At 51.5% G+C, this 23,840-nt stretch overlaps 4 protein-coding genes, 1 long non-coding RNA gene, 3 other non-coding genes and 1 pseudogene across 9 annotated transcripts; 5 read left to right on the forward strand and 4 right to left on the reverse strand.

Annotated features, from left to right (window-relative positions):
- Positions 1 to 1,683: 1,683 nt before the first annotated feature.
- Positions 1,684 to 4,345, reverse strand: LOC112883172. Its single transcript, XR_003226765.1, has 2 exons — positions 3,699 to 4,345; positions 1,684 to 1,913 (listed from the first exon to the last, which is right to left on the reverse strand). It is a non-coding gene; the product is annotated as an uncharacterized LOC112883172 (long non-coding RNA).
- A 133-nt stretch (positions 4,346 to 4,478) lies between these two features.
- Positions 4,479 to 8,069, forward strand: LOC112883171 (glucan endo-1,3-beta-glucosidase 8-like). The gene is made up of 2 exons (XM_025948426.1): positions 4,479 to 5,276; positions 6,694 to 8,069. Exons 1-2 carry the CDS (start codon positions 4,936 to 4,938, stop codon positions 7,814 to 7,816), a joined length of 1,464 nt encoding a protein of 487 aa, XP_025804211.1. The 5' UTR covers positions 4,479 to 4,935; the 3' UTR covers positions 7,817 to 8,069.
- A 241-nt stretch (positions 8,070 to 8,310) lies between these two features.
- LOC112882733 lies at positions 8,311 to 9,331 on the reverse strand (annotated as a pseudogene).
- Positions 8,703 to 8,786, forward strand: LOC112883671. The gene has a single exon (XR_003226925.1). It is a non-coding gene; the product is annotated as a small nucleolar RNA R12 (small nucleolar RNA).
- On the forward strand, positions 8,871 to 8,957 carry LOC112883653. Its single transcript, XR_003226908.1, has one exon. It is a non-coding gene; the product is annotated as a small nucleolar RNA SNORD24 (small nucleolar RNA).
- On the forward strand, positions 9,297 to 9,379 carry LOC112883669. Its single transcript, XR_003226923.1, has one exon. It is a non-coding gene; the product is annotated as a small nucleolar RNA R12 (small nucleolar RNA).
- Positions 9,380 to 11,490: 2,111 nt separating this feature from the next.
- On the reverse strand, positions 11,491 to 14,108 carry LOC112881494 (zinc finger A20 and AN1 domain-containing stress-associated protein 9-like). Its single transcript, XM_025946205.1, has 4 exons — positions 14,002 to 14,108; positions 13,224 to 13,620; positions 13,071 to 13,150; positions 11,491 to 12,268 (listed from the first exon to the last, which is right to left on the reverse strand). Exons 2-4 carry the CDS (start codon positions 13,377 to 13,379, stop codon positions 11,761 to 11,763), a joined length of 744 nt encoding a protein of 247 aa, XP_025801990.1. The 5' UTR covers positions 13,380 to 13,620; positions 14,002 to 14,108; the 3' UTR covers positions 11,491 to 11,760.
- Positions 14,109 to 15,276: 1,168 nt separating this feature from the next.
- Positions 15,277 to 23,084, forward strand: LOC112880075. The gene is made up of 5 exons (XM_025944549.1): positions 15,277 to 15,500; positions 15,611 to 16,186; positions 16,277 to 16,512; positions 21,595 to 22,185; positions 22,436 to 23,084. The coding sequence occupies exons 1-5, from the start codon at positions 15,315 to 15,317 to the stop codon at positions 23,082 to 23,084; spliced, it is 2,238 nt and encodes a 745-aa protein (XP_025800334.1). The 5' UTR covers positions 15,277 to 15,314.
- On the reverse strand, positions 17,875 to 20,423 carry LOC112880527 (zinc finger A20 and AN1 domain-containing stress-associated protein 9-like). 2 transcript variants are annotated; one of them, XM_025945189.1, is made up of 2 exons: positions 20,288 to 20,423; positions 17,875 to 18,799 (listed from the first exon to the last, which is right to left on the reverse strand). In XM_025945189.1, the coding sequence occupies exon 2, from the start codon at positions 18,784 to 18,786 to the stop codon at positions 18,295 to 18,297; it is 492 nt and encodes a 163-aa protein (XP_025800974.1). In that variant the 5' UTR covers positions 18,787 to 18,799; positions 20,288 to 20,423; the 3' UTR covers positions 17,875 to 18,294. The 2 variants fall into 2 exon arrangements, with proteins under 2 accessions (XP_025800974.1, XP_025800973.1); XM_025945188.1 differs by lacking the exon at positions 20,288 to 20,423 and adding an exon at positions 20,155 to 20,177.
- Positions 23,085 to 23,840: the final 756 nt, after the last annotated feature.

The following is a 23,840-nucleotide window of genomic DNA, read 5'->3' on the forward strand; positions in this document are numbered from 1 at the left end:
GAGGAGGGGGCGGGCGCGGCGCGGAGGAGGCGGCGGGCGCGGGAGGAGGGAGGAGGGGCCGGCGCGGCGCGGAGGAGGCGGCGGGCGCGGAGGAGGGGGCGGGCGCCGGAGGAGGGGGCGGGCGCGGAGGAGGGGGCGGGCGCGGGCGGCGGAGCGGAGGGGCGCGGGCGGCGGGGCAGGGCTGCTCGGGGTGGCGGGGCGGGGCTGCTCGGGGCGGCGGGGCTGCTCGGGGCGGCGGGGGGGGGGGTGCTGCTGCTCAGGGCGGCGGGGCGGGGCTGCTCGGGGTGGCGGGGCGCGGAAGCAGAGGCCGCGGGCGGCGGGAGCAGGGGCGGCGGGCGCGGGAGCAGGGGCAGCGGAGCGGAGGGGCGCGGGCGGCGGGGCAGGGGCGCGGGCCGCGGGACGGGGCTGCTCGGGGCGGCGGGGCGGGGCTGCTCGGGGCGCGGAAGCAGAGGCTGCGGGCGGAGGGGCTCCGTTCGGCGGTTGCGGGTGGGGAAAGGGTAGTTGGAAGAAAGGATAAAAAATTGAGATTGTGGGGTATAGAAGATGGAAATAGAGGATGTTGTTGGAGTTAAATTTGGTATAGAGAATGAAGTTGATATGGAGGATGGATATAGAGGATGAGATTTAGGGGATATTGCTGGAGATAGCCTAAGAAAGTCCTTCGTGACCTCACGAGCACCTGCACTTGCAGATTCTTATTCTTACCAAGGTGTCCTCTCTCTTTTCATGTCAAGGATACCCTTTGTTACTGGACTCCATCTCATCTAGTCATCTCTCGTTCCATCTATCTCCTTACCCCACCAGATAAGCTTCATGGAGCACAATGCCCGTACTGCGGCACCATGACTCTCTGGTTGCCTCTCCCACAGCGAGGTAGTAGCCTCTAGCAACTTTTTCCGGATAACATCATTGCACTCGGTAGTTAGGGGCTATTTGGATCTATACATCTGAATCATATCAGATATTTGGATATTAATTAAAGGGACTAAGTATGAGTTAACTATAAAATTAATTGCATAAATGGAGATTAATTCACGAGATGAATCTATTAGACCTAATTAATTCACCATTAGCATATATTAACTGTAGCACAATGTTGCCAAATCGTTTAATGGATTCGTCTCGTGAATTAATCTTCATTTATGCAATCAGTTTTATAATTAGCCTATATTTAATATTTTTAAATGGTGTCTAAACATCCGACATGACGGGATAAAGAATTAGTCCGAGAATCGGATCCTGAAGACGAACACCTGCGTTTGAAAACTTGGTTGCATGTTTGTATCATTGTATGTTTGAGAAATAAATGCTCATTCTCAACTTAAGCGTATCTTATTTAACGCGCTTATCCTGAAAAAAAACTGGAGAGATCGCACTAAGGGTGTTTTCGTAAATCTATCCGACGCAACTGGGGGCTGGCGTACAGCCAAGCAAAACACCTGCAAATAGGCACGCGAAAATCGCTTCAGGTAAAAGACACCCGAAAATCCACTTTCCCCACGGTGAAAAGCCTCACGTCAGGCTGCTGCTTGCCTGTCTCTTTTGGCGTGTCTCCATCTATATCCCCGCACACGTGGAAGTAGTCTATTACTTCCCGCTATGAGCTGGGCCAACGGAGACGTCATGCGGCGCCCTTTTCCTTTTTTTTAGCGTCACGTAACCATTAACATTAACAAAAATTAATGGAGGGAAAAAGAGCTACCTAAAAAGTGGCGCCAATTACAACAAATATAGATCATAAATTGGCATCTTCCTCAACGACAAACAACAATGGCTTCTCAACCAAATCTCCCTACGCCTCACCGGACTAACTACATGGGTGTGCCGATGCCATTACTTTCATAAGTATAAAGCATCATCACGCTCGGACACTGCAACATCCTCATCAGATTTCTTCATGATCAACACTCAGTCTGGTGACACAGAAAGAATAGAGTTAGAAAGGATAGATTATAAAGGATAGAGTTAGAAAGGATAGATTATAAGTCATACCCTAATATCATTCATAGTATGAATTTTTTGTCTATACTTTATGTCTGACTTATTGCACATGACACCCTCTACAAATCCAACCAGGATTCTAGAAAAAATGATTCTGCCCAAGTAGAAAATTTTCTGAAAGATAGCATACCAAAGATTGGTATGAAATTCTATGCTGAGCAAGAGGCATATGACTTCTATAATTTCTATGCTCGAGTCAAGGGATTTAGCATTCCAAGGAGTAGTTCACATAATGTGAAAAATACTATCACAATAAATAATAGAACTTTTTGTTGTTCTCGTCCAGGTACAAAATGAAATTATGTAATATTAGTTTTATTCATGGTTAGGGATAGAACATCTTTTTGATCAAATTATTTATTTTTCAATAGGTATTCGAGGTCCTAATACGAGAGAGGAGTCTTCCAAGTATAGTAGACCAAGATCTGATGTATATGCCGAGCTCTTATGAAGATCAGTATCAAAGATGGGTTCGACTACATCTATGAATTTGAGCTTAGCACAACCATATTCTTGCTATTGAAGACCAGAAACCCGATGTCATGCGTTGAATATATTTGATATTAACAATGTCAAAAAAATTCCTGAGCAATACATATCGAAAAGATGGACAATTGATGCAAAAGTTCTTCATATCAAGAAAAATTCTGAGACACAAAAAAAATCCTAAAACAAAGCTATCACAACGTAGAAAAGAGATATCTAGAATATTTTTTAAATTAGCTGCCCGAGCTGCAGAATCTAATGAAACATACTTTATGGCTGTAAGCAGTGCAAGGCAATTAGCAGATGATGTGGAGAAAAGTCTGGGAAAAAGATTTGATGCAGATTTGAATAGTTCGACTCGTACACAAGGTTTATACTGTGCTACAATATGAACCTGAATAATACTTGTGTTAACACCACGCAGCTGCATGATCAAACCGTTATTTATGTTTATTTTCCAAACAATCAACTTTTTGTAGGAACACAGCAGCAAGACGAGGCTATAAAATCAAGAGGCATCAAACTCAAGGAAAAGAAAGTTTCTGAATCTGAGAGATCAATTGGTGGTTTTGAGAAGGCAACACGATAGCGAAAAAAATCAAGAATGATCCAAAGGCATCTGATTCTGCAATGAAAGCAAATACAAGTTCTACATCTGGTTTCGAGAAGACAACACGAAAGAGGAAAAAAACCATGAATGACCAAAAACATCTAATTTTCCAATGGAAGCGGTAACACATTCACATCCATATAACACTGTCTTGGTATAAGATTTCTACGGTATTTACCATTGCAAAGACTTATATGCTATGCTAATATTAATATTCCTCTTTTGTTAGTATGCGTGCCATTTAGAGACTGGTACACGCCAACATCACATACAAATATCAGGCTACTATCCGGTTGGAAATGCCTTCATGCCTCCGTCGTTTGGTCCTTTCTTTGGGACTCCTGACCATGGTCAAGGGGCACAACCAGAAAATGCTACCCAGCCATTTAATGCAAATCCCAACAATACGTTCTTTAGGACTCATGATCAATGAATCCTATGTATGCAGCAATTTATTTTACAAAGGAACTAGACTATATATGTCTCATTTTAATTATTCAGTAAGCTGGATTTCATTCCATTCAGGCTGCATAAAAGTATAATCTAAAGTGGAAAAGTGCATATTCCTAAACAAAGGGACTAGCATCGAAAAAGTGCATACCTCGCTGCCACACGCACCGCTGTAAGAAGAGGTCCTAGAAGTGTTACACTTGTCCTGCTGCAGTGACTTTGGCTCGACGCAACTGAAGAGAAAACACCAAAATCGAACTCCCCCCTTGCCAGATCGAGACCCCCGAGCAAGAATCGAGTTGCTGGTCACCCAAATCGAAAATAGAAAGCAAGAATAGAGATCCTGACCATCCAAAATCAAGATCAAGCAGCTCGAAACGAGGATCCTCTATCATAGTTAGCTCGCCGCCACCGAGTTCGAGCTCGCTACTACCGCTTCTTGTCAGAATATGAAGTTTCTCTCTTCCCAAATCGATTGTCTCGACCTAAATCGATCTTCTTGCCGCACAGATTAAGCTTCCCCTGCCATATCCAGCTCTTCAGGTTCCGTATTGCTGTACGTCAGACGAGAAGGTTGGAGCGTAGTAGGGGAAGAACAGAACGGAGCGATAACGGGGAACGAGACGGCTCCGTTTTCTCGGTGCGGGGCTCTTGACAGGAGGAAAATAGAAGATCCAGTCTAGTATATGACTTTCACGTGTCGGGGAGTACGAATGGGGATAGGAAAAGGGAACAGTCAAGCCGCAGCCCTCACGTCAGCACAGCACGAGCGGGCTACCCTGCCACGTCATCCCCCACTGCAAAATCCCTCGCACACGCTCCACCCAAATGACCGAAACGCCCTGCAAAAAAAAAAATGACCGAAACGCCCTCCCCCTTCCCCAACCAACCACAGCCAGACCCTTTGCTTCGATAAAACTCACCACTTCGCCAGACGCGACGAGCTGCTCTGGTCGCCCGCTCGGATTGGCCGCCTGCCTCATCCTCCTGTCCTCCCTCCTCCGACCTCGGTTCTCGCGCAGCGGCGTCCCCTGCTCCGTCCCCTGCTCCCTCGATTCAAAATTCTGAATCTTTTCTCGTCTCAATCAATTCCGTTCCGTTGTCGTCTCCTCCCTGCAGTTCTTGACTTCGAGTTACAGTAGTAAAGGAGGACTCCAGCTTCTCTGAGCTGGATAGTGCGGCCATCCCCTTCCGGGACATCTCACCTCACCGGCCTTGGTTCCAACAGCTGCCCACCTTTCTCTTCCCCACAGTTCTGGAGCTGAGCTCCGCGAAGTCCACCCAAAATTCTAGCGATTCCTTCTCCTTCTCCAAGGTTGCTGCGCTCGCCGGGTTCCCGGCCGAAAGAATCGATTCCCTCGCGGTCCTGTCCGGCTCGCATTGCGCTGATGGCGAGGCTCGCCGCGGCGCTGCTGGTGGCGCTGTGCAGCCTGTGCTGGGCGGCGGCGCCGGTGGCGGAGGCGCTGGGGATGAACTGGGGCACGCAGGCGTCGCACCCGCTGCCGCCCAAGGCGGTGGTGCAGGTGCTCCGCGACAACGGCATCAAGAAGGTGAAGCTCTTCGACACCGACTCCGCTGCCATGAGCGCGCTCGCCGGCAGCGGCATTGAGGTCATGGTCGCCATCCCCAACAACATGCTCGCCGACCTCGCCGCCGACGCCGGCAAGGCCAAGGACTGGGTCAAGCGCCACGTCAAGCGGTACGACTTCGACGGCGGCGTCACCATCAAGTGAGTCACCGACCCCATCTCGCCGCCGGCGCGGCACGCCATCGCCATGCCCGTCCCTCTTTCACTACCATACCGGAAATGGTAAGGTAGCAATGCGCTCTGATCGTACTGTTACCTAGCATCGATCCAAGCACAGTCAGCTTAGCATCAGCATCGCACTGACCATCTACGACAGCGACATGTTTTGAATTGTTGTGCTCCTGGTCACAAAATTTGAAAATTATCCCACCAATCATTCAAAATAATGGGATAACGAAATGCTATAAGTTTCTCCTTGTTTTTTTTCTTTTGGCGCAAAGTTATCATCTTGCAAATCTGAATTGCATACTCAACCATGAAATTTGATTTGTTTGGACGAGGGTGGTTGGGTAGTGGGGACAGAGTCAGTGGAGGAGGCTGTTGGCAAATTCGGTTGGCCGTGCAAGGCATCGCATTTCTTCATGGGTCGTTTTCGACATGGATAATGTCAGCAAGATGGTTGTCGCTGTTTGAATAATATCAGTTGATTTGGGCATTAAATTAAATAATCCGATGGTTTGGTGACGGTCCACTTGTACCAAGCATGGTCCATCTTCATCTGATCAGCTTGTTTAGGAAATGTTTGGAACATGGGTAATGCCAACATCGTTGCAATTGTTTGAATATCAATTTGTCGATGTCGTTAAACTAATCCGATGGTTCGATTGCGTTCTAGATGTACCAAGGATGGTCAAGGTTTGGAAAAAGGGGATAGTACTCCCTTTTAATCTCCCGCTAAGACAGCGGGTCCTACAGACTGATTGCGGTGATGATTTAGGTTGTTTTGTGTTTTGTGTACAAGCTGAACATATAGTTGGAGATTTGAAGTTATTGCTTAGAAACAGGGCAACAAAATCCTAAGCTGTCAGGTACCTCAGATTGTCATGCAGTTGCTGAACTTTGATCCTGCAAGCCCAATGAAATCTGCTTTTGCCCTTTACACCCTGCAACTGGTTGTCACGCATCCGACCTAACCTGATCATAACCAGCAACTGCTGCCTGCTGTTAACGCAATGGGGAAGCCTACCACTCATGTCCACTTCTTATCTACTCCGTTCTGTAATTTTGTTTGGTGATGATTATTATGTCATGTGTTCTAGGATTTTTTTTTTGTCAAGGTAGTGATGTGAAATATTCAGTTCTGCACAATTCCCAAACAAATTCTACCGACATTACTCTCACCAAGTCTCATGGCATATGAAGTTCTGAACCGAAGAATTTACTTGCTCTAAGTTCATAATCGTCAGGTGATCCATGAAAGATGCTTCTGGTCAATCTTTTTGACAAATTAAAAGCAAGAGAATTCTTTTTCTTTCTTTTACGCTACAAGTTGCTCAATTGCCATGGTCACTCAGTCAGAGAAGTGAGAGGTAATAGCTTGTTGCGATCCTCTTTGCAGGTACGTGGCTGTTGGCAATGAGCCGTTCTTGGAGTCGTACAACGGCTCGTTCATCAAAATCACCTTCCCGGCGCTGCAGAACATCCAGAACGCGCTGAACAACGCTGGCGTCGGCGACAGGATCAAGGCCACCGTCCCGCTGAACGCCGATGTGTACAACTCCCCGGCCAGCCACCCGGTGCCGTCGGCGGGGCGGTTCCGCAGCGACATCTCCGGCCTCATGACGGACATCGTCAAGTTCCTGGCCAAGAACAACGCGCCCTTCACCGTCAACATCTACCCGTTCCTCAGCCTGTACCTCAACGACAACTTCCCGCTGGACTACGCCTTCTTCGACGGCGGCGCGACGCCGGTGAACGACAACGGCGTGCTGTACACCAACGTATTCGACGCCAACTTCGACACGCTGGTGGCGGCGCTCAAGGCCGTCGGCAACGGCGACATGCCCGTCATCGTCGGCGAGGTCGGCTGGCCCACCGACGGCGACAAGCACGCCAAGGCGTCCTACGCGGAGCGCTTCTACGCCGGGCTGCTCAAGCGGCTGGCGGCGAACACGGGCACGCCGGCGCGGCCGAACCAGTACATCGAGGTATACCTGTTCGGGCTCGTCGATGAGGACATGAAGAGCGTGGCGCCGGGCAACTTCGAGCGGCACTGGGGCATCCTCCGGTACGACGGGCAGCCCAAGTACGCGATGGACCTCGCCGGGCAGGGGCGGAACGCGATGCTGGTGCCGGCGAAGGGGGTCAAGTACCTGCCCAAGACGTGGTGCGCGCTGAACCCGAACGCCAGGGACCTCGGCAAGCTCGGCGCCAACATCGACTACGCGTGCACCTTCGCCGACTGCACGCCGCTGGGCTACGGCTCGACGTGCAACGGCATGGACACCGCTGGCAACGCCTCGTACGCGTTCAACGCCTACTACCAGGTGCAGAACCAGAAGGACGACGCCTGCGACTTCCAGGGCCTCGCGCTGCCCACGGAGAAGGACCCGTCCACGGCGACCTGCAACTTCACCATACAGATCCAGGCCGGGGCGGCGGCGCTGCACGGCCGGAGCGCTGGCGCGGCAGCGGCGGCCGCGGTGCTCTTGGCGTTGCTGCAGCTCCTGGCGCTGCGGTAGTGCTAGTAGATGCCGCTGCCGCTGCCGCGAGCTGCGACCAGTGGAAGTTTTGTCATTTGTGATTACGTGTCCGAAAGATCAACGTGCCCGGTTGATTTTGTTGCAATTTTTTCATGACTTTTTGGACTGGATTTAGATGCATGTATTCTAGGATGCAATGGATGTGATTATTTTTTTTCATTACATTTTTTGTGGTTATTGTACAATGTTCTTTTGTACCAGCTGTTCATAAAATTGTAGGTTGAGAAAGCCATCACCAGTGTTGAAATTTCAAAGGATAGACTTCACATGGAAACCAACCTGTACCAGCTATGTAGCATTTCCTCCATGGGCCGTGGGCCGCGGGCTACGTGTCTGGCCCGGACACCACGTGCACGGGCCGTCGGCAAAAGGTACCCAAACCCAAACCCTACACGACCTCAACCCGCTCCGACGCCTACAAATGCTAGAGTCTCAGGCTCTTCGCTCCCATCTCCGCCGCCGCCGCCGCTCTCGATGGCAAGTTAGGGTTCGTCTCCGCGCCCCATGAACCCTAGCCTCCCCCCAACGTTCGATCCTGATTTGCCCTTGTTTGCTTAGTTACTCTTTCGTTTGCGTCATTGCTTTGCTGCTTTGGTTGGTCAATCCTTTGTTGTTTGCCTAACATTGCAATTGTCCGGCGCTGCATCCGGTGCGGCGGGCAATCTATCCTTAGGCGAGATTGAGCCCAAGGGGAGGTCGCTTTCCTAGTTCTTCCCGCCTGCTTTTTAAGCTCCGGCCGTCCTCTGTTTCTTCCCAGGATTCGCCGGTGACAAGGCAGGCAAATTCGCGATGATTCTGTCGTAATGTTTTGCCGTTTGTTTCTTTAATTTTTGTGCGATTTGGTTGCGACACCGGTGGGCATACGGCGAGGATGACGAAGAAAATCGATCGGATTCCCATTGATTTCTACCAGAAAGATGAGATCCTTAACCAGCTACTTCTGACTCGCGATGCTTATGCCATTGGTTTGCTGATTTCTTGGAGGCATATTTTTTTAGTTTGTTGTGCCTGTTCTGCACCTGTGATTTCGTCGGGCCGGTGATGTGATCAAAATATTTGCTACTCTTGATGGGGCAAGAGCCCCGTCTGATGATCACAAACCACCAAGATCTCTGAGGTCCTCTGTAATCACCCATCCATCCTGGATTCATTCTGCCCTTCAGCTTTGATTCATGTTTTGGCAGGGCCATTCAAAAACTAGCAGAGTTTAAGTACTAATCGACGCTTTGAACACAGGAATAGCTGAAGTCCATATACCAGATGACAGTGTATGGAATGTGATCACGGTCGATTATGTTGCTCACTAGGAAGAAATGCTAATCTTTTTTTCAGAACAGAATAAAGCCAATTTTTTTTAAGAAAACATCATTCAAATTTGATACAAGCCAACAAGCAGGCAAACTTGTGATTATTTGATATTTTTATCTTCGTTTGTTGTAACCAAGCACCAGTGGCAATGGTGAGGATGACGAAGAAAATCAATCGGATTCCCATTGATTTCTAAACGAAAGATGAGATCTTAACCAGCTACTTCTGACTCATACATGCCATTGGGTTCTTGTTATTTGGCAGTCTTTTTTAATTTTTTATTTGCGTTTCGTTTTCACCTCTGAACACTGTATTTTGGTAATAGTAGCTGGCTAGTTGCCGGAGTGTCGGTGCCGTGATGAAAATGTTTGCTTCGCCTGATTATTTTGTATTAAAGACTTCTACGCGCCTAGACCTGTCGCCTGATATCACGAATCACCAAGATCTCTGACGACCTCGGCACGAAAGATTCAAGATGCAATAAGCCCGCAATTCTTTGATAGTCCCTCCATAAAATGTATTTGTTTCTCTAGATTTATAATATTTGCTATACATCTAGATATACAAATATCAAAATCTATAAATGTAGAAAAGTCAAACTAAACTACATTTTTGAACCGATTTTAGAATGAACCGAGGGAGTAGTTGACTAACATTCAGGCGAAGCAAGGTGGCTTCCACTGCCGACATGCAAACATGCTCGGATGGGTCCTTGCAAACATTACTAGTTCCTCTACTATCTGATTACCAATCTGTATGGAAACCTTATAATTATTAAAAAATATATATATGTGTGTACCTTTTATTTTTTTAGTATGTAAGAGAACAGCACATCTTTGTATTAAGAAAATAGAAGGGAAATACTTGGTTACAGGCTCTTCACAAGTTGAGTGCAACACAGACCTGTGCAAACTTTTGCATTGTGATTTACAGAAAGGAACGACCTGTTAATCTCTAAAAACCTGAGTGAACTTATGTTAACTAAGGGAAATACTTGCTGTAAACTCAGGTTTTTAGAGAAAACTAAGTCAATGTTCGAGAAACAAAACAAGAGTTTTTTTTATTTGAAGGAAATATAGTACTTTATGAATTATGAATGCAATGATATGCAGAAGTTAGAATAGTTCAGCTTCAATCAGGAATTTCAACCTGAAAAATCTATCGTACGTTAATAAAATAGGTCTCCACTTAAGTTGCCATCTCTGTTGTCAGGTGTTAGATGGTCGTACAATCTACTAGGATTCTCTCCTGTTAACCTTGCAAAAAAGATGAAACTAAAGACGATTTCTGATTCTGTCTGAAAGTACTCCCAGATACCTCCTCTGGTAGCTGGTAGCTGGCTTCATAGGGCCTGAACAGATATGCACCGGTTGGAATTCAGGTTCGTCATAGAGGGCTGGGCCTGGGCGGACAAAAAACCATCAGAATTTCACTGAGCATGGAGGCTTTTCACAAGAACGATTCCTTGTCCACAGAGCGTGTTGCTTTTGAAACTTGAAAGTTCCTTTCAGGGGAAGAAAAGAAGTGTTAACTTCATCACCAATGAATTCCAGTGATCCAATCCTCTCTTCTTGCGTTAGTCAAGAAGGGGTCACCATCATTTGTCTCTCGCACTGTTCCTTTTACTGTGACTAAGATCCAGCCTAAAGCCAAGCTATAACTGGCTGACAGCATAAAAGGCTACGGTGACACCGTCGGTCATTTCCTTTGTTTGTCTTCGAACATGCTCGTAGGGTTAGGTTTCTCTACGTGTATTCATAGGGGTGAGTGCACGTGCGTTGTGAGTGTCCGAGTTGTATTGTGCAATCTAAAAAAAATTCATTTCTTCAGCATTGCTTTCCTCTCCAAGCAATTATACCCATGTCTCATCCCATGCAACTTATCAAAAGCTCTGCTTTCCAACATAGGCAGCTGCATCTTGACATGTATGATTTGCAAAACATGCAAGGCATCAGAAATAAACAGACTTGACATGTATATGCTTATCTATTACTTCATCTGATCACATAAACATGATGTTAGCAGGATCAGATAAGCTTCATACTTGCTGCGACTTCCAGCACAAGTGATAACATGCAATGATACAAAACCAATGACATGCCGATACACTAGAACTTGCCTCCAGGACCAGAATACGCAGTACCTGCTACGCAATCTTATCTTCTCAACTTAATCTACTTCCAGAGGAAGCGACAACGCAAAACCACTGCATCTTTCCAGCAGAAACTTTCGGATTAAAGCGATAGCACAAGCTGCCATCCTTTCAATATTGGTCAAAAAGCACACACTGTTGTTCAGGATCCTGAACTCCTTCAACTTAACTTCTTGATATGCACAGAACCAGATAACCACAAGATTGGACGCCACTTGAAAGCCATGATCAGCAGTAAACCCGGCAATCGTCGTAGGAAGCAATAGGATTAAATTACAGTTTGAATATATTTACATTATTACACAATCGAGAGAATGAAACCATGATAAAGGAGAAGGATAGACACAATTGAGACTCCCTACCACGCTAACCCAGACCACCACCTGAAGGAACCTATCGGGAGTGAACTTGAGGACTCGGGAACCCAGGCATGAATTCGGAGATCCCTTCACACGACCATGCATCATATTTTGTTGATCTTCTCAGCCATCACAACTGGATTTTGCTTGGCAATCTGCTCCCGTGCCACCTTCTTGTAGTCGAAGGTGCACTGGTGGGAGTCGGTGTAGCGGTGCGTGGAGCAGAAGGTGCCACCGCAGCGGCAGAGGAAGCCGGTCAGCCCGACCTTCTTGCGGCAGGTCAGGCACCGGTTGCTGGGCGGCTTTGGTGGCTCCTGCTCTGCTTGCTTCTCCGCCACAGCTTCAGTGGCAGCAGCTGCAGGCACATCATCTTGCTTTGCTGTCTCCATTGGTGCCGCAGAAGAAGATGCCGCGGTGATCACCTTCTTCTCAACCACAGGGGCTTCCATCAACTTAATGAAGTCCCTGTAGCACTTCGAGCACATATTGTTCGTCATGGTGCTGCCGAAGAAACCACAGTTGTTTATGCACAGAATTGGGGCCTCAGGCGCATGGACTCCAGTCTCCTCAGACTCCTGTTTCCAGCTCTCCTGTGCCATTGCTACAGATGGGCTGCATGGACACAAGTTCTAGCTCATTAGCAAGAAATGGGCATGCAGTAAGTGTGATAAATAGCAAAAATACACTATTCAAACTCAGATTCAGAAAGAAATACAACCTAATGTTCAACAGTGGAACTGCATAAGGTTGTACAGAGCGATAATAAGAGGAAATTAGGAATTCTGGATTGAATCATGAAAAGGGTTGCATCATATTTCAATCCTTGTTCTCTTTACAGGACACGACTATCTCTCAGTAACAGCTGAAAAACAAAACCAACTTGCAACAAATTGGAAATGAATAATTTCAAAGCTAACTAACTTAAGCCAATTGTATCCAAATGTGTCATTCTGTAAGGTCTTTGAAATACTTAGCTGATAAAGACTGCCCATATTTATTCAGATAAGCAGTAGGTGAGGGCAGCGGGCATGTTAAAATTTATTGGGATAACAGTAGCTTGTACTAGATCAGTAGATTCAAACATCCAAATTTCCTATCCATGATTTTATCCTCAGTCCCTTGTAAATTCAAACATCAAAAGTTGTCAGTTTCCCAATCAGATTACTTTCTACTAGCATATGCAACCAGGCTGCATATTGAGCAGTCAGCTTCTCTAGCAGAACAAGATAAGGAGAGTGTGTCGAACCTGCAGAGCAGCAATGGGATTGTTATCCAACAACCTGCGCCACAGGTCTTCTGTACGAGCGGATTTAACCGCGCTGGACCAAACGCTCTATGCTTCTATCACATCCTTATTCTCGATATAAACAACTAAAGCTCTGCACAGCACACCTTGGTTACTCAAGGGCCTTACACAATCATAGCATGAAGCCAAGGCCTTTTTGGTTGCTCCACAGATTGCATATGTAGCACCAGCGCAAGGCAGGGAACCAGCCGCATACAGGCGAAGCAATCAATCCCCGGAACTGCAATCAGGTAGATGCACAACCAATTCAGGCAGTCAAACCTTCATCCGCACGTCCAAGCAATCGACCTTGCCATGGTCAGCACGAAACCTCTGGCCACAATCAAGGCTACCCACGCCAAGCACCGCAAGGAAGCTCGCCGCTTCATCCACCCCGTACGCAAGGGCCACAAGAGACCTTCCCGTATCAGCAAACATCTCTCACTCGCTTCATGATTTGACACGGAGCTCGCATGTGATGCGAGGGATGGAAGAGCCCTGCCACAAGCAAGCAGACACGCGCGCCGCGGCTTTGTACCCGGCGGCGACAGGATGAACTTCACCCCCACATCCGCCGGCGACCACCGAAGTTTGTTCATCAACCACGGGGACAGATTCGGTGTCCTTCACTGAGTCACTCCCTCCGCTGTTCCTAAAGGTTGAGGTCTCGCCTGCCGGCCTAGAAAACAAACCACGGCAAATGATTTGCAAGAGAATTAAAGGGAAAATACGCATAGGCGAACCCAAATCCTCCGTAACAGAGAGGCGCGCAGACCCCGTGCCACCAACCCCACCGGTCAACCCAATTCCAATCGGCGCAGATCCGATCCAGAACCAACCGGCCGCGCCTCGACGCGAAGCCCACCGCCAACCTAGAAACGAAACTGCCCCCAAAAATCCTAGATAAAAAAAAAATCCGACACGCCAGCCACGGACCCCGTCAACGGCGACCCTCGCCGCCGCTAGATCGGCCGGCGCGGCAGGCCGAGCGCCGGCAATCGGATCTGGGGCCGGGGAATAGGAGGCGGGGGGGGGGGGGGGGGGAAGCGGCGCAACCAACCTGTGGGCGAGACGGCACGCGACCTTTCCCCCCGAGAAGAATTTTCTCTCTTTTTTTTTCTTTTTGGGGCCGGGCGTCGAGAGGTAGGCGAAGGCGAGGAGGGCGCTGGCTTATTTCGGGATGGCGTGCGCTTATAAAGGCCAACCCTTTCCCGATCCGCCGGTGCACTTACCGTCGGATTAGGTTAGATTATTAATCAAATCGGGCGGCTAATCGTCGTGTTTAGCCGGTGATTAGTGTGGACCCTTCTAGACGCGCGCGGGTGGGACCACGAGGCGGGCCGCCGCCCGTGTGGCGGGTGGGGCCGGCGCGGGACCCGCGTGCCAGCGGGGCTGCCGGCGCCGGGTGGAAGTGGAAGCTGGTGGAGGATGGGTCGGGTTCGGCGTGGGACGGGTCCACGGTGGACGATGGATTCGGGAACAGAAGCAGCATGGCGCGTGGCGGGGTGGGAGGGCCCACTTGGCGGCTGCGGTAGGGCTCCGCTTTTTGGCGGCGGGTGCGGATGACGTGGAGACCCGCTGGGCCCACCTGGAATCGTGCGTGTAACCTTTACAGCTGCAAAAGGTGGAGCGAGCCTCTGTTGCAGCTGCTGCTTCGGTTCTTTTAAAAAAGTGGAGAGGAAATTTCATCTGATTTAAAAAAAGAAAGATTGTTTACGTGAAATTTCATTTGATTTCAGAAAAAAAGGAGCACGGCGGCGGCGGTAGGCTGTCGGCTGTCGAGCATAGCGTCGGCGCTCGCCGGCTCACGTCGGCAGCGGCAGGACTCGGAGGAAAAAACACTGCACACAATGGCGGCCGAGCTAGGCAGGGCAGGTCGAGGCGCCGGAGCTGGATTCGCTCCACCCGCATCCTTGGTTCAGCCCGCCGAGACGCGCCGCGAAGCGCGCCCGGCGGCGACGGCCGGGGTTCAAGTCACGAGGGCGCCGCCGGGAAGAAGCGAGACGGGTACGGGAGGGCTGGTTTGGCCGCCGCGAGGGCCGGGGCGGCACGATGTCGGCCGGCACTGTTCCCTGTTCGACCGGCAAAGCAAACACGAACTCTCTCGAAACAGCGGGCTGCATTTGCCAGTTAGCGAGAAGAAGCCCACGAGCGGTTTTGGGCCGCGCGGCCCATCAGGAAAAAGGCTGCCGGCGAAGTGCGGAGAACACGAGAGGCTAGTGGGACCGGGACTTCTTTTGTTTGTCCCTCGTGGTCCTCTTGCTGCCTGCTTGCTCTCTGACTTTTGACTGGCTCCCCACGATCTCGCTCGTCCTGCTGCTCTCGCCCGATTCGGCCACCCGTCGCGAGCGCACCGGCTGACCGGCACCAGCGATGGAGAACCTGCTATCCTCGGCCGCGTCCCACAAGACGCTCCCTGACAGCTTCGTCTTCGCGCCCGACCAGCGCCCGCCGGCGTCCGCGGCCGACGTCGCGCTCCCGGTCATCGACCTCGCCCGCCCCCGCGACGAGGTCCGCCGGGCCGTCCTCGAGGCCGGCAAGGAGCTCGGCTTCTTCCAGGTACGCACCTCTCTCTCCGCCCTCCTCCTCCGGCATCTTTGCTCGCTCGCTCGCTCGCTCGGCTTTCTCCTTTCCTCTCGTCGCGATTGACGATGACCGGCGTCGACCAGGTGGTCAACCACGGCGTGCCGGAGCAGGCGGTGCGGGACATGGAGGCATGCTGCGAGGAGTTCTTCCGCCTGCCCGCGGCGGACAAGGCGGCCTTCTACTCCGAGGACGCGGACCGGCCCAACCGCCTCTTCTCCAGCACCACCTACGGCACCGGCGGCGAGCGGTACTGGCGCGACTGCCTCCGCCTCGCCTGCCCCTTCCCCGCCGACGCCGCCGCCAGGGACGCGTGGCCCGACAAGCCCGGCCGCCTCCGGTCGGCGGTGGAGGCGTTCGTCGCGCCGGCGCGGGCCGTGGGGATGGAGCTGCTGCGGCTGCTGTGCGAGGGGGTGGGGCTCCGCCCTGACTACTTTGACGGGGAGCTCAGCGGCGGCGACGTGGTGGTGAACGTGAACCACTACCCGCCGTGCCCGGACCCGGAGCGGGCGCTGGGCCTGCCGCCGCACTGCGACCGCAACCTCATCACGCTCCTCCTCCAGGGGGGCGTCCCGGGGCTCCAGGTCTCGTACCGCGGCGACTGGATCCGCGTCCAGCCCGTGCCCGGCGCCTTCGTCGTCAACTTCGGCCACCAGCTCGAGGTCCGAACAAAGCTGCCGTGAGATGTCAATGCTGATGCGATGTTTCGTGATCTCTCGATCCTGACGGTGAGCAATCGGCGATGCGTGCAGATCGCGACGAACGGGCTGCTGAGGAGCGTCGAGCACCGCGCGGCGCCCAACGCGGCGGCGCCGCGCACGTCGGTGGCGACGTTCATCATGCCCACCGAGGACTGCCTCGTCGCCCCCGCCGCGGAGCTCGTCGGCGCCTGCAACCCGCCGCGGTACCGCGCCGTGACGTTCCGCGAGTTCATGCGCGTCTACAAGGCCGTCGGCGCGCGGAGGGAGAGCGTCGAGAAGGCCTTCAGGCTCTGATCTGATCTGATCTGAACCCGCCCCGGCAGTGCTCCGCACATCTCCGCCGATCCAGCTGGTGATGATCCCGTCGATCTAGCTGGCTGCCAACAGATTAATGCTGTGCTACTGCCGATGCCATTGTAAACACGAGAACGACGAATAATTGATCGATAGGAAGAGATGTGATACAGACGACCTCCCTGTTCGTTTTCATCGTGCTCGTTGCGCGTGTGATGCAAGCTTTGTGCCCTTGTTCTCACCGTCTCGGCGAAGTCGGGCTCGACGTCTTGCCGGCCACCGACCCAAGCCTGGGACAATGCCCGGGATGGCGGTCTGGTTCGCCGGCGCCGCCGCACGATCCGGTGCCGGTCGGCGGCATGGCGCTAGGGCCAAAGTCAAACCGGCAAGCTGCTCAAAGCCTCCTTTTTTTTCGAGAAAGGGTTGGATTTTATTAATACAAAAGTCTTACAACCAGCCCCCTAACTGGACACCCCTGAACAAACAAAACATTACATAAAAGTCCTCTACAGGAGCAACCATGCCTGCGTTGGGTTTGGCCCAACAGGGCCCAGCCTGGCCTGCTAAGAAAACTTGGGCTTCGCAAAGCTCTTAGGCCTTATTCCACACACAACAACGGTTGACTAGCAGAATTTGAAACCCAAGCGCGAGTTACATGACGGACCTTTCACGTCCTGATCCAACAAGTTCTATCTTCTTTTGGAAAGAAGGGAATGTACGATCGATTCCATCACGTGCTGATCTGTTCAGAATCCGGTTTCGTGCACATAACTTCGTGCTTATCGTCAAGCATCACACGTACGGCGTCAGGCTTCACATTTCCCATGCATCAAGCAAGTACTTCTGCCACAGTTGAAGACATGTTCAGAAGCAGGGGTGAAGCCAGATGAAAATGTTGCCGGGGTCTTTCCTAGTTCTTGCCGGGGTCTTTACCTATAAAAAACAGTGCAGAACAGTAATTCTCACTGATTTTGCAGAAATCCATCGGGGTCCAAACACCCCGACAGCAAGGCCCAGCTCCGCCCCTGTTCAGAAGAATATCAAGGAAAATGTTGGTTTGGCATTTTCCTGGAAAGGGATGATAGTTTATGAAGGGAGTATGCTAGAGTCACAAACTTAAACCTTGAGGCTTTCTTCTGTCATGTTCCTGGACTACAGTGAAGCTATAACTGGATGACAGCATGAAAGGCTAGCATAGCATGCAACTGTTGGTCATTTCCTTTGGCATTGTTTTCCTCTCCAAGCAATTATACCCATGTCTCATCCCATGTAATTCATCAAAAGCTCTTGTTTCTAACACAGGCAACTGCATCTTGACATGTATGATTTGCAAACCTTACAACGAACATCACGAATAAACAGATTTGATATGTATATGCTTATCTATAACTTCATCTGATCACATAAACATGATGGTAGCAGGATCAGATAAGCTTCATACTTGCTGCGACTTCCAGCACAAGTGATAACATACAACGATACAAAACCAATGATATGTCGATACATCACTTGGCCCTCCAGGACCAGAATAAGCAATACCTGATGTGCAATCTTATCTTCTCGACTTAAACTACTTCCAGAGGAAGTGACGACGCAAAACCACTGCATCTTTCCAGCAGAGAATGAAACCATGATAAAGGAGAAGGATAGACACAATTGAGACCCCCTACTACCACGCTAACCCAGACCACCACCCGAAGGAACCTATCCATTGTAGTGAACTTGAGGACTCGGGAACCCAGGCATGAACTCAGCGATCCCTTCACGACCATGCATCAGATCTTGTTGATCTTCTCGGCCATCACAACTGGATTCTGCTTGGCTATCTGCTCCCGGGCCACCTTCTTGTAGTCAAAGGTGCACTGGTGGGAGTCGGTGTAGCGGTGCGTGGAGCAGAAGGTGCCTCCGCAGCGGCAGAGGAAGCCGGTCAGCCCGACCTTCTTGCGGCAGGTCAGGCATCGGTTGCTGGGCGGCTTTGGGGGCTCTTGCTCTGCATGCTTCTCAGCCGCAGCTTCAGTGGCAGGAGCGGCAGGCGCATCATCTCGCTTTGTCTCCAGTGGTGCTGCGGAAGAAGATGCTGATGTGATCACCTTCTTCTCCACCAATGGGGCTTCCATCAACTTGATGAAGTCCCTGTAGCACTTCGAGCACATATTGTTCGTCATGCTGCTGCCAAAGAAACCACAGTTGTTTATGCAGAGAATAGGGGCCTCAGGCGCGTGGACTCCAGTCTCCTCGGACTCTTGTTTCCAGCTCTCTTGTGCCATTGCTACCGATGGACTGCAGGGACACAAGTTCCATAGCTCATTATCAAGAAATGGACATGCAATAAGTGTGAAAAATGGCAAAAAAATACATGATTCAGATTCAGAAAGAAATACAACCTAATGCTCAACAATGGAACTTATAAGGTTGTACAGGAAGATACTAAGAGGAAACTAGGAATTCAGGATTGAATCATGAAAAAGGTCGTAGCATTTTACAATCCTTGTTTTCTCTTTACAGGACACGACCAGTTCTGACCAACAGCTGAAAAACAATCACAAATGAATAATCCCAAGCTAACGAACTTGTGCCAATTTATCCAAGTGTGCCATGATGCAAGGTCTTTGAAACACAAACACAGCCCATATTTATTCAAATAAGCAGTAGGCGCAGGTATTGCTTCTAGTTGATTCAAATATCAGAAGTTATTATCCATGATTCTATCCTCAGTCCCTAGTAAGTTGATGCAAACATCAAAAGTTTCTACCAACTATTCTTTCTTCCTGACCTGACTACTTTCTATTGGCATATAAAGCCAGGTTGCATATTAAGCTGTAATACAGGAAACAGACAGAGACATCAACGTGTCTGTCAGCTTCTCAAGCAGAACAAAATAAGGGCAAACGCATCGATCCTGCAGAGCAGCAATGGGATTGATAGCCAACAACCTGCACCCCAGGTCTTTTATTTGAGCAGATTTATCTCTATCTCATCCTTATTGGGTACTCTACAAACAAATGAAAGCTCTGCACCCCTTTGTCACTCAACTGCTTCATGCAACCATAGCATGAAGCCACGGATTTTTTTTGGTTGCTCCACAAGTAAAGATTGCTCAACTAGCACCAGCACAAGGCAGGCAACCAGCAGCATACGGGCGAAGCAATCACCCAGGCGCACACCCAATTCACGTAGTCAAACCTCATCCACACGTCCAAGCAATTGACCTTGTCAAGGTCACCGCGAAACCTCTGGCCATAATCCATGGCCCATCACCAAGGCTATCCACGCTAAGCAAGGCAAGGAAGCTCGCTGCTTCATCCACCCCAAACGCAAGGGAAGCGGCCATGTGATGCGAGGGATGGAAGAGCCCTGCCACGAGCAAGCAGCCACGCACTTCCCATCCGCCGCCAACCACCAAAGTTCGTTCATCGAACACCCAAAGGAGAACCCAAATCCTCCTCACAAACTGCCCAACGGAGCAGAGAGACGCGCAGGCGCAGACCCTTTGCCGCCAACCACAGCGGTCAACCCAATTCCAGCTCGCGCAGATCCGATCCGAAACCTATCGCCACAGCTGGACCCAGCCACCAGACCACCAGCCTAGAACGAAACAGCCCGCCAAATTCTTAAAAAAAAAAAGCTCGACGGACCGCGGACCCCGTCAACGGCGAGCCTCGGACGGAGCGGAGCCCGCCCCAGATCGGCCGGCGCGCGCGCTGGCGATCGGATCTGGGGCCGGGGAAGAGGATGAGGGGTAGGAGGAGGGGGAGCGGCGGCACCAACCTGTGGGCGAGACGCCACGCGACCTTTCCCCTTCCCCCCGCGGAGAATATATTTTTTTTTCGGGTCGAGCGTCGAGAGGAAGGCGAAGGGAGAAGGCGTTGGCTTATTTGAGGGAGGCGTTGGCCAACCCTTTCCCGATTCGCCGGTGCGCTTACCGTCGGATTAGATTAGATTAATTAATAATATAATCGGGCGGTCAATTAACGCCCACGGAGGGAAAGGCAGCCCAGGAAGGGTTTTGGGTCGCACGGCCCATCAAGAGAAAGGCAGCCAGCAGTGTGGAGTCCGCATATGTTAGGTTTGGCCCGACTGGGCCCAACATGGCATGCTAAGAATACTTGTGCTTCGTCAATATGGCAAACGGGCAATGCAAAGCTCTCTTAGGCTTACGCGACGTTGTTTTTTTCTCGGGTACACGCTCACGTGCACGCGCGCACATTTACTTTTATAAATATACACATACGCAACTCTACTTCTATAGGCATCTCCGATAGATGAGCTGGAAGAATCTCAAGATTAACGAAATTAGCACGTGCGTCTCGTTGTCACTGAAAGAATAGCACCGGTTAAATTATGAAATAAATCCTCGAGTGGGTAGGTTCCGTCACAAGAAATCTTATAAGGTGAAGTCACATTCAATTCGTGGTTTACATGGCATTGTTGACTAGCACGAAACCCTTCCCAAAATGAAGCAGCAAAATTGAAACCCAAGCATGAACATAACGGGCCTTTCACATCCTGGGCCAACAAGTTGGATCTTGCCTGGGAAAGAAGGGAGTATACAGTCAGTTCTATCCATGAGTCGATCTGTTCAATCTACTCCGTACCATACCCACAGTTAACACCACCCTCGAATCTCGATTATTCAGAAATCATGCGCTGTAAATACGTGCTTATCTTCAAGCAAGTAAGCAACAACAAGATAGGCACGTCCTGCGTCAGGCTTCACACTTCCCTTGCTGTTCCAACTCCAGCTCATGCTTCACAGTTCACACAGTACCCAAACAAAAGCTGGCATGCGTTGCTGGCATTACCACTCACCCAACTCGATCAGTTTCATGCTTTGCTCAGAAACCCCGGGAGCAGAGCGTCGTCGATGAATCCAGACGAGATAACCCACCCGATTAGCAATTGGATTTGCACCAGCAAATGCCTTCCCGGAGGAGATCACGGTGATCCTGCGTCCGTTTTAGCTGACGAGACCCTTTTAACCCTCTCCAAAAAGAGCCGTCGTCTCGCTATATATGGCCGCACCGGCCGGCGCCGGCGAGCCGTGCAGCTAGCGCAGGCCGGCTTGCAGCGTGCAGGGCCTCGGCCTCCAGCTTCCAGTTCCAGCCAAGCCGCTTCGACGCCACCGGAGGACGCGCCCAGAGCAGGATCTGCGAGGCGGTCGGTTCCGGCATGGCGGTGGTGTTCGACGCCGAGGTGCTGAGCCGGGAGGAGCGCATCCCGGAGCAGTTCGTGTGCCGGGCCGAGGAGCGGCCGGCGGGCTGCGGAGACGGCGACGGCGGCGTGGAGGAGATGGCGGACATCCCGGTGGTCGACCTCGCGGAGTTCCTCCGCGGCGGCGGGGAGCTCCCGCGCGGCGTGGCGGAGGCGTGCGAGCGGCACGGGTTCTTCCAGGTGGTGGGCCACGGCGTGGGCGCCGCGCTGATCGCCGAGGCGTACCGCTGCTGCGACGCCTTCTACGCGCGCCCGCTCGCCGAGAAGCAGCGCGCGCGGCGCCGCCCCGGGGAGAGCCACGGCTACGCCAGCAGCTTCACGGGGCGCTTCGACGCCTGCCTGCCGTGGAAGGAGACGCTGTCGTTCCACTGCCCCGCGCCGCCGGCGCCGGGGAGCGGCCGCGCCGTCGCCGACTACTTCGTCGGCGTCCTCGGCGAGGAGTACCGCCACATGGGGTACGTCCGTTAGTACCGGATGGGTGTCAAAACTCAAAACCCCTGCACAGCGTATTCGGTCCAATCATCAAAATTCTGCTTAAATTTTTCAAAACCCAATCAAAATGAAGTTGCAAAATTTGTTAGTTCTTGCAAAAGTTCTGTTTTTGAACAGCTTATCCTTGCAAACTGAACGCTGCATCTCAGTAATCTCAGTTGCAAATTAAAATGGAGTTTAACCTTATGCGCATGACGCACGGATGCGATGCAGGGAGGTGTACCAGGAGTACTGCGACGCAATGACGCGGCTGGCGCTGGACGTGACGGAGGTGCTAGCAGCGGCGCTGGGGCTGCCGGACCGCGGCGCGCTGCGGGGCTTCTTCGCCGGCGGCGACTCCATCATGCGGCTCAACCACTACCCGCCGTGCCGGCAGCCACACCTGACTCTGGGGACGGGCCCGCACCGCGACCCGACGTCGCTGACGCTGCTGCACCAGGACGGCGTCGGCGGGCTGCAGGTGCGCGCCGGCGCCGGCGGCGGCGAGTGGCGCGCCGTGCGGCCCCGCGCGGACGCGTTCGTCGTCAACATCGGCGACACCTTCGCCGCGCTCACCGACGGGCGCCACGCCAGCTGCCTCCACCGCGCCGTTGTGAGCAGCGGCGCCGCCCGCAGGTCGCTCACCTTCTTCCTCAACCCGCAGCTGGACCGCGTCGTGCGCCCGCCGGGCGCGCTCCTGGCCGCCGCCGCTGCCGGCCGCCCGCGCGCGTACCCGGACTTCACCTGGCGCGAGTTCCTCGAGTTCACGCAGAAGCACTACCGGTCGGACGCCAGCACCATGGACGCCTTCGTGGCGTCGATCGCGCGAGGCCGCGGCGACGGCGGCGGCCATGACGAACATGGTGGACAGGAGGAGAAGTGATCCATCTCTCTACCTCGTAGGCAGCAGTGGCCGGCGACGACGCATCCATGGACGCATGCTAGTTGTGTATATTAAATAAGATTCTAGATCTCCATGGATGCATGGATGTAGATGGTGGAATAAGGACTCCCATGGCGATAATCGAGAGTAAACTCGCGGATTTAGCTAATCTTTAAAATGCTTGATTGCTCGTGCTGTGGTGATGAACAATTGTTGTCGGTGTAGAATGCATGCGTTCATGCAAATTGCTCGGTCATGTGATGGCCCAGCGCGACTGTAGGTCACACCGTGGGAACGTGCTGATTTCGTGTGGTTCGAGATGAAAAGGTCGTCTCTTGCCCTTGATCTGACAGCTGCTTCCTATCTTGCTGCCAAATATAGGTAGGTACAGTCACAAACTGGATCTGAAAGCTTTTGCTAAAAAGGGGAAGAAAAGCTTTGGCAGGTCACACGAGGTTTTTTTAGACGGTGCCACAATTATTTTTTCAGACATGCCCTTGATGTATTTTTTTTCCTCCACTACCCTCGAATTTTTCTTTTTTTTTCTTTCAATCTTGTGTGATTAGTCCCCTCTACTCTTTCTTTGACAGCAAATGCGGTGGTGTATGGTGTGGCGCGGAGGCTAGTATGTTGGGTGGAAGATAGCAAACCTCCCGGCTCCCGCCAGCCAACCATCAGGTCGAAAAGCCCATGCCTCATTTTAGCACATGTTAAAGGTGGCTCATTTAACTACCTTTGGGACATTTTATATTATTT

Source organism: Panicum hallii, chromosome 2, assembly GCF_002211085.1.
Source record: "Panicum hallii strain FIL2 chromosome 2, PHallii_v3.1, whole genome shotgun sequence".
Lineage (NCBI taxonomy): Eukaryota > Viridiplantae > Streptophyta > Magnoliopsida > Poales > Poaceae > Panicum > Panicum hallii.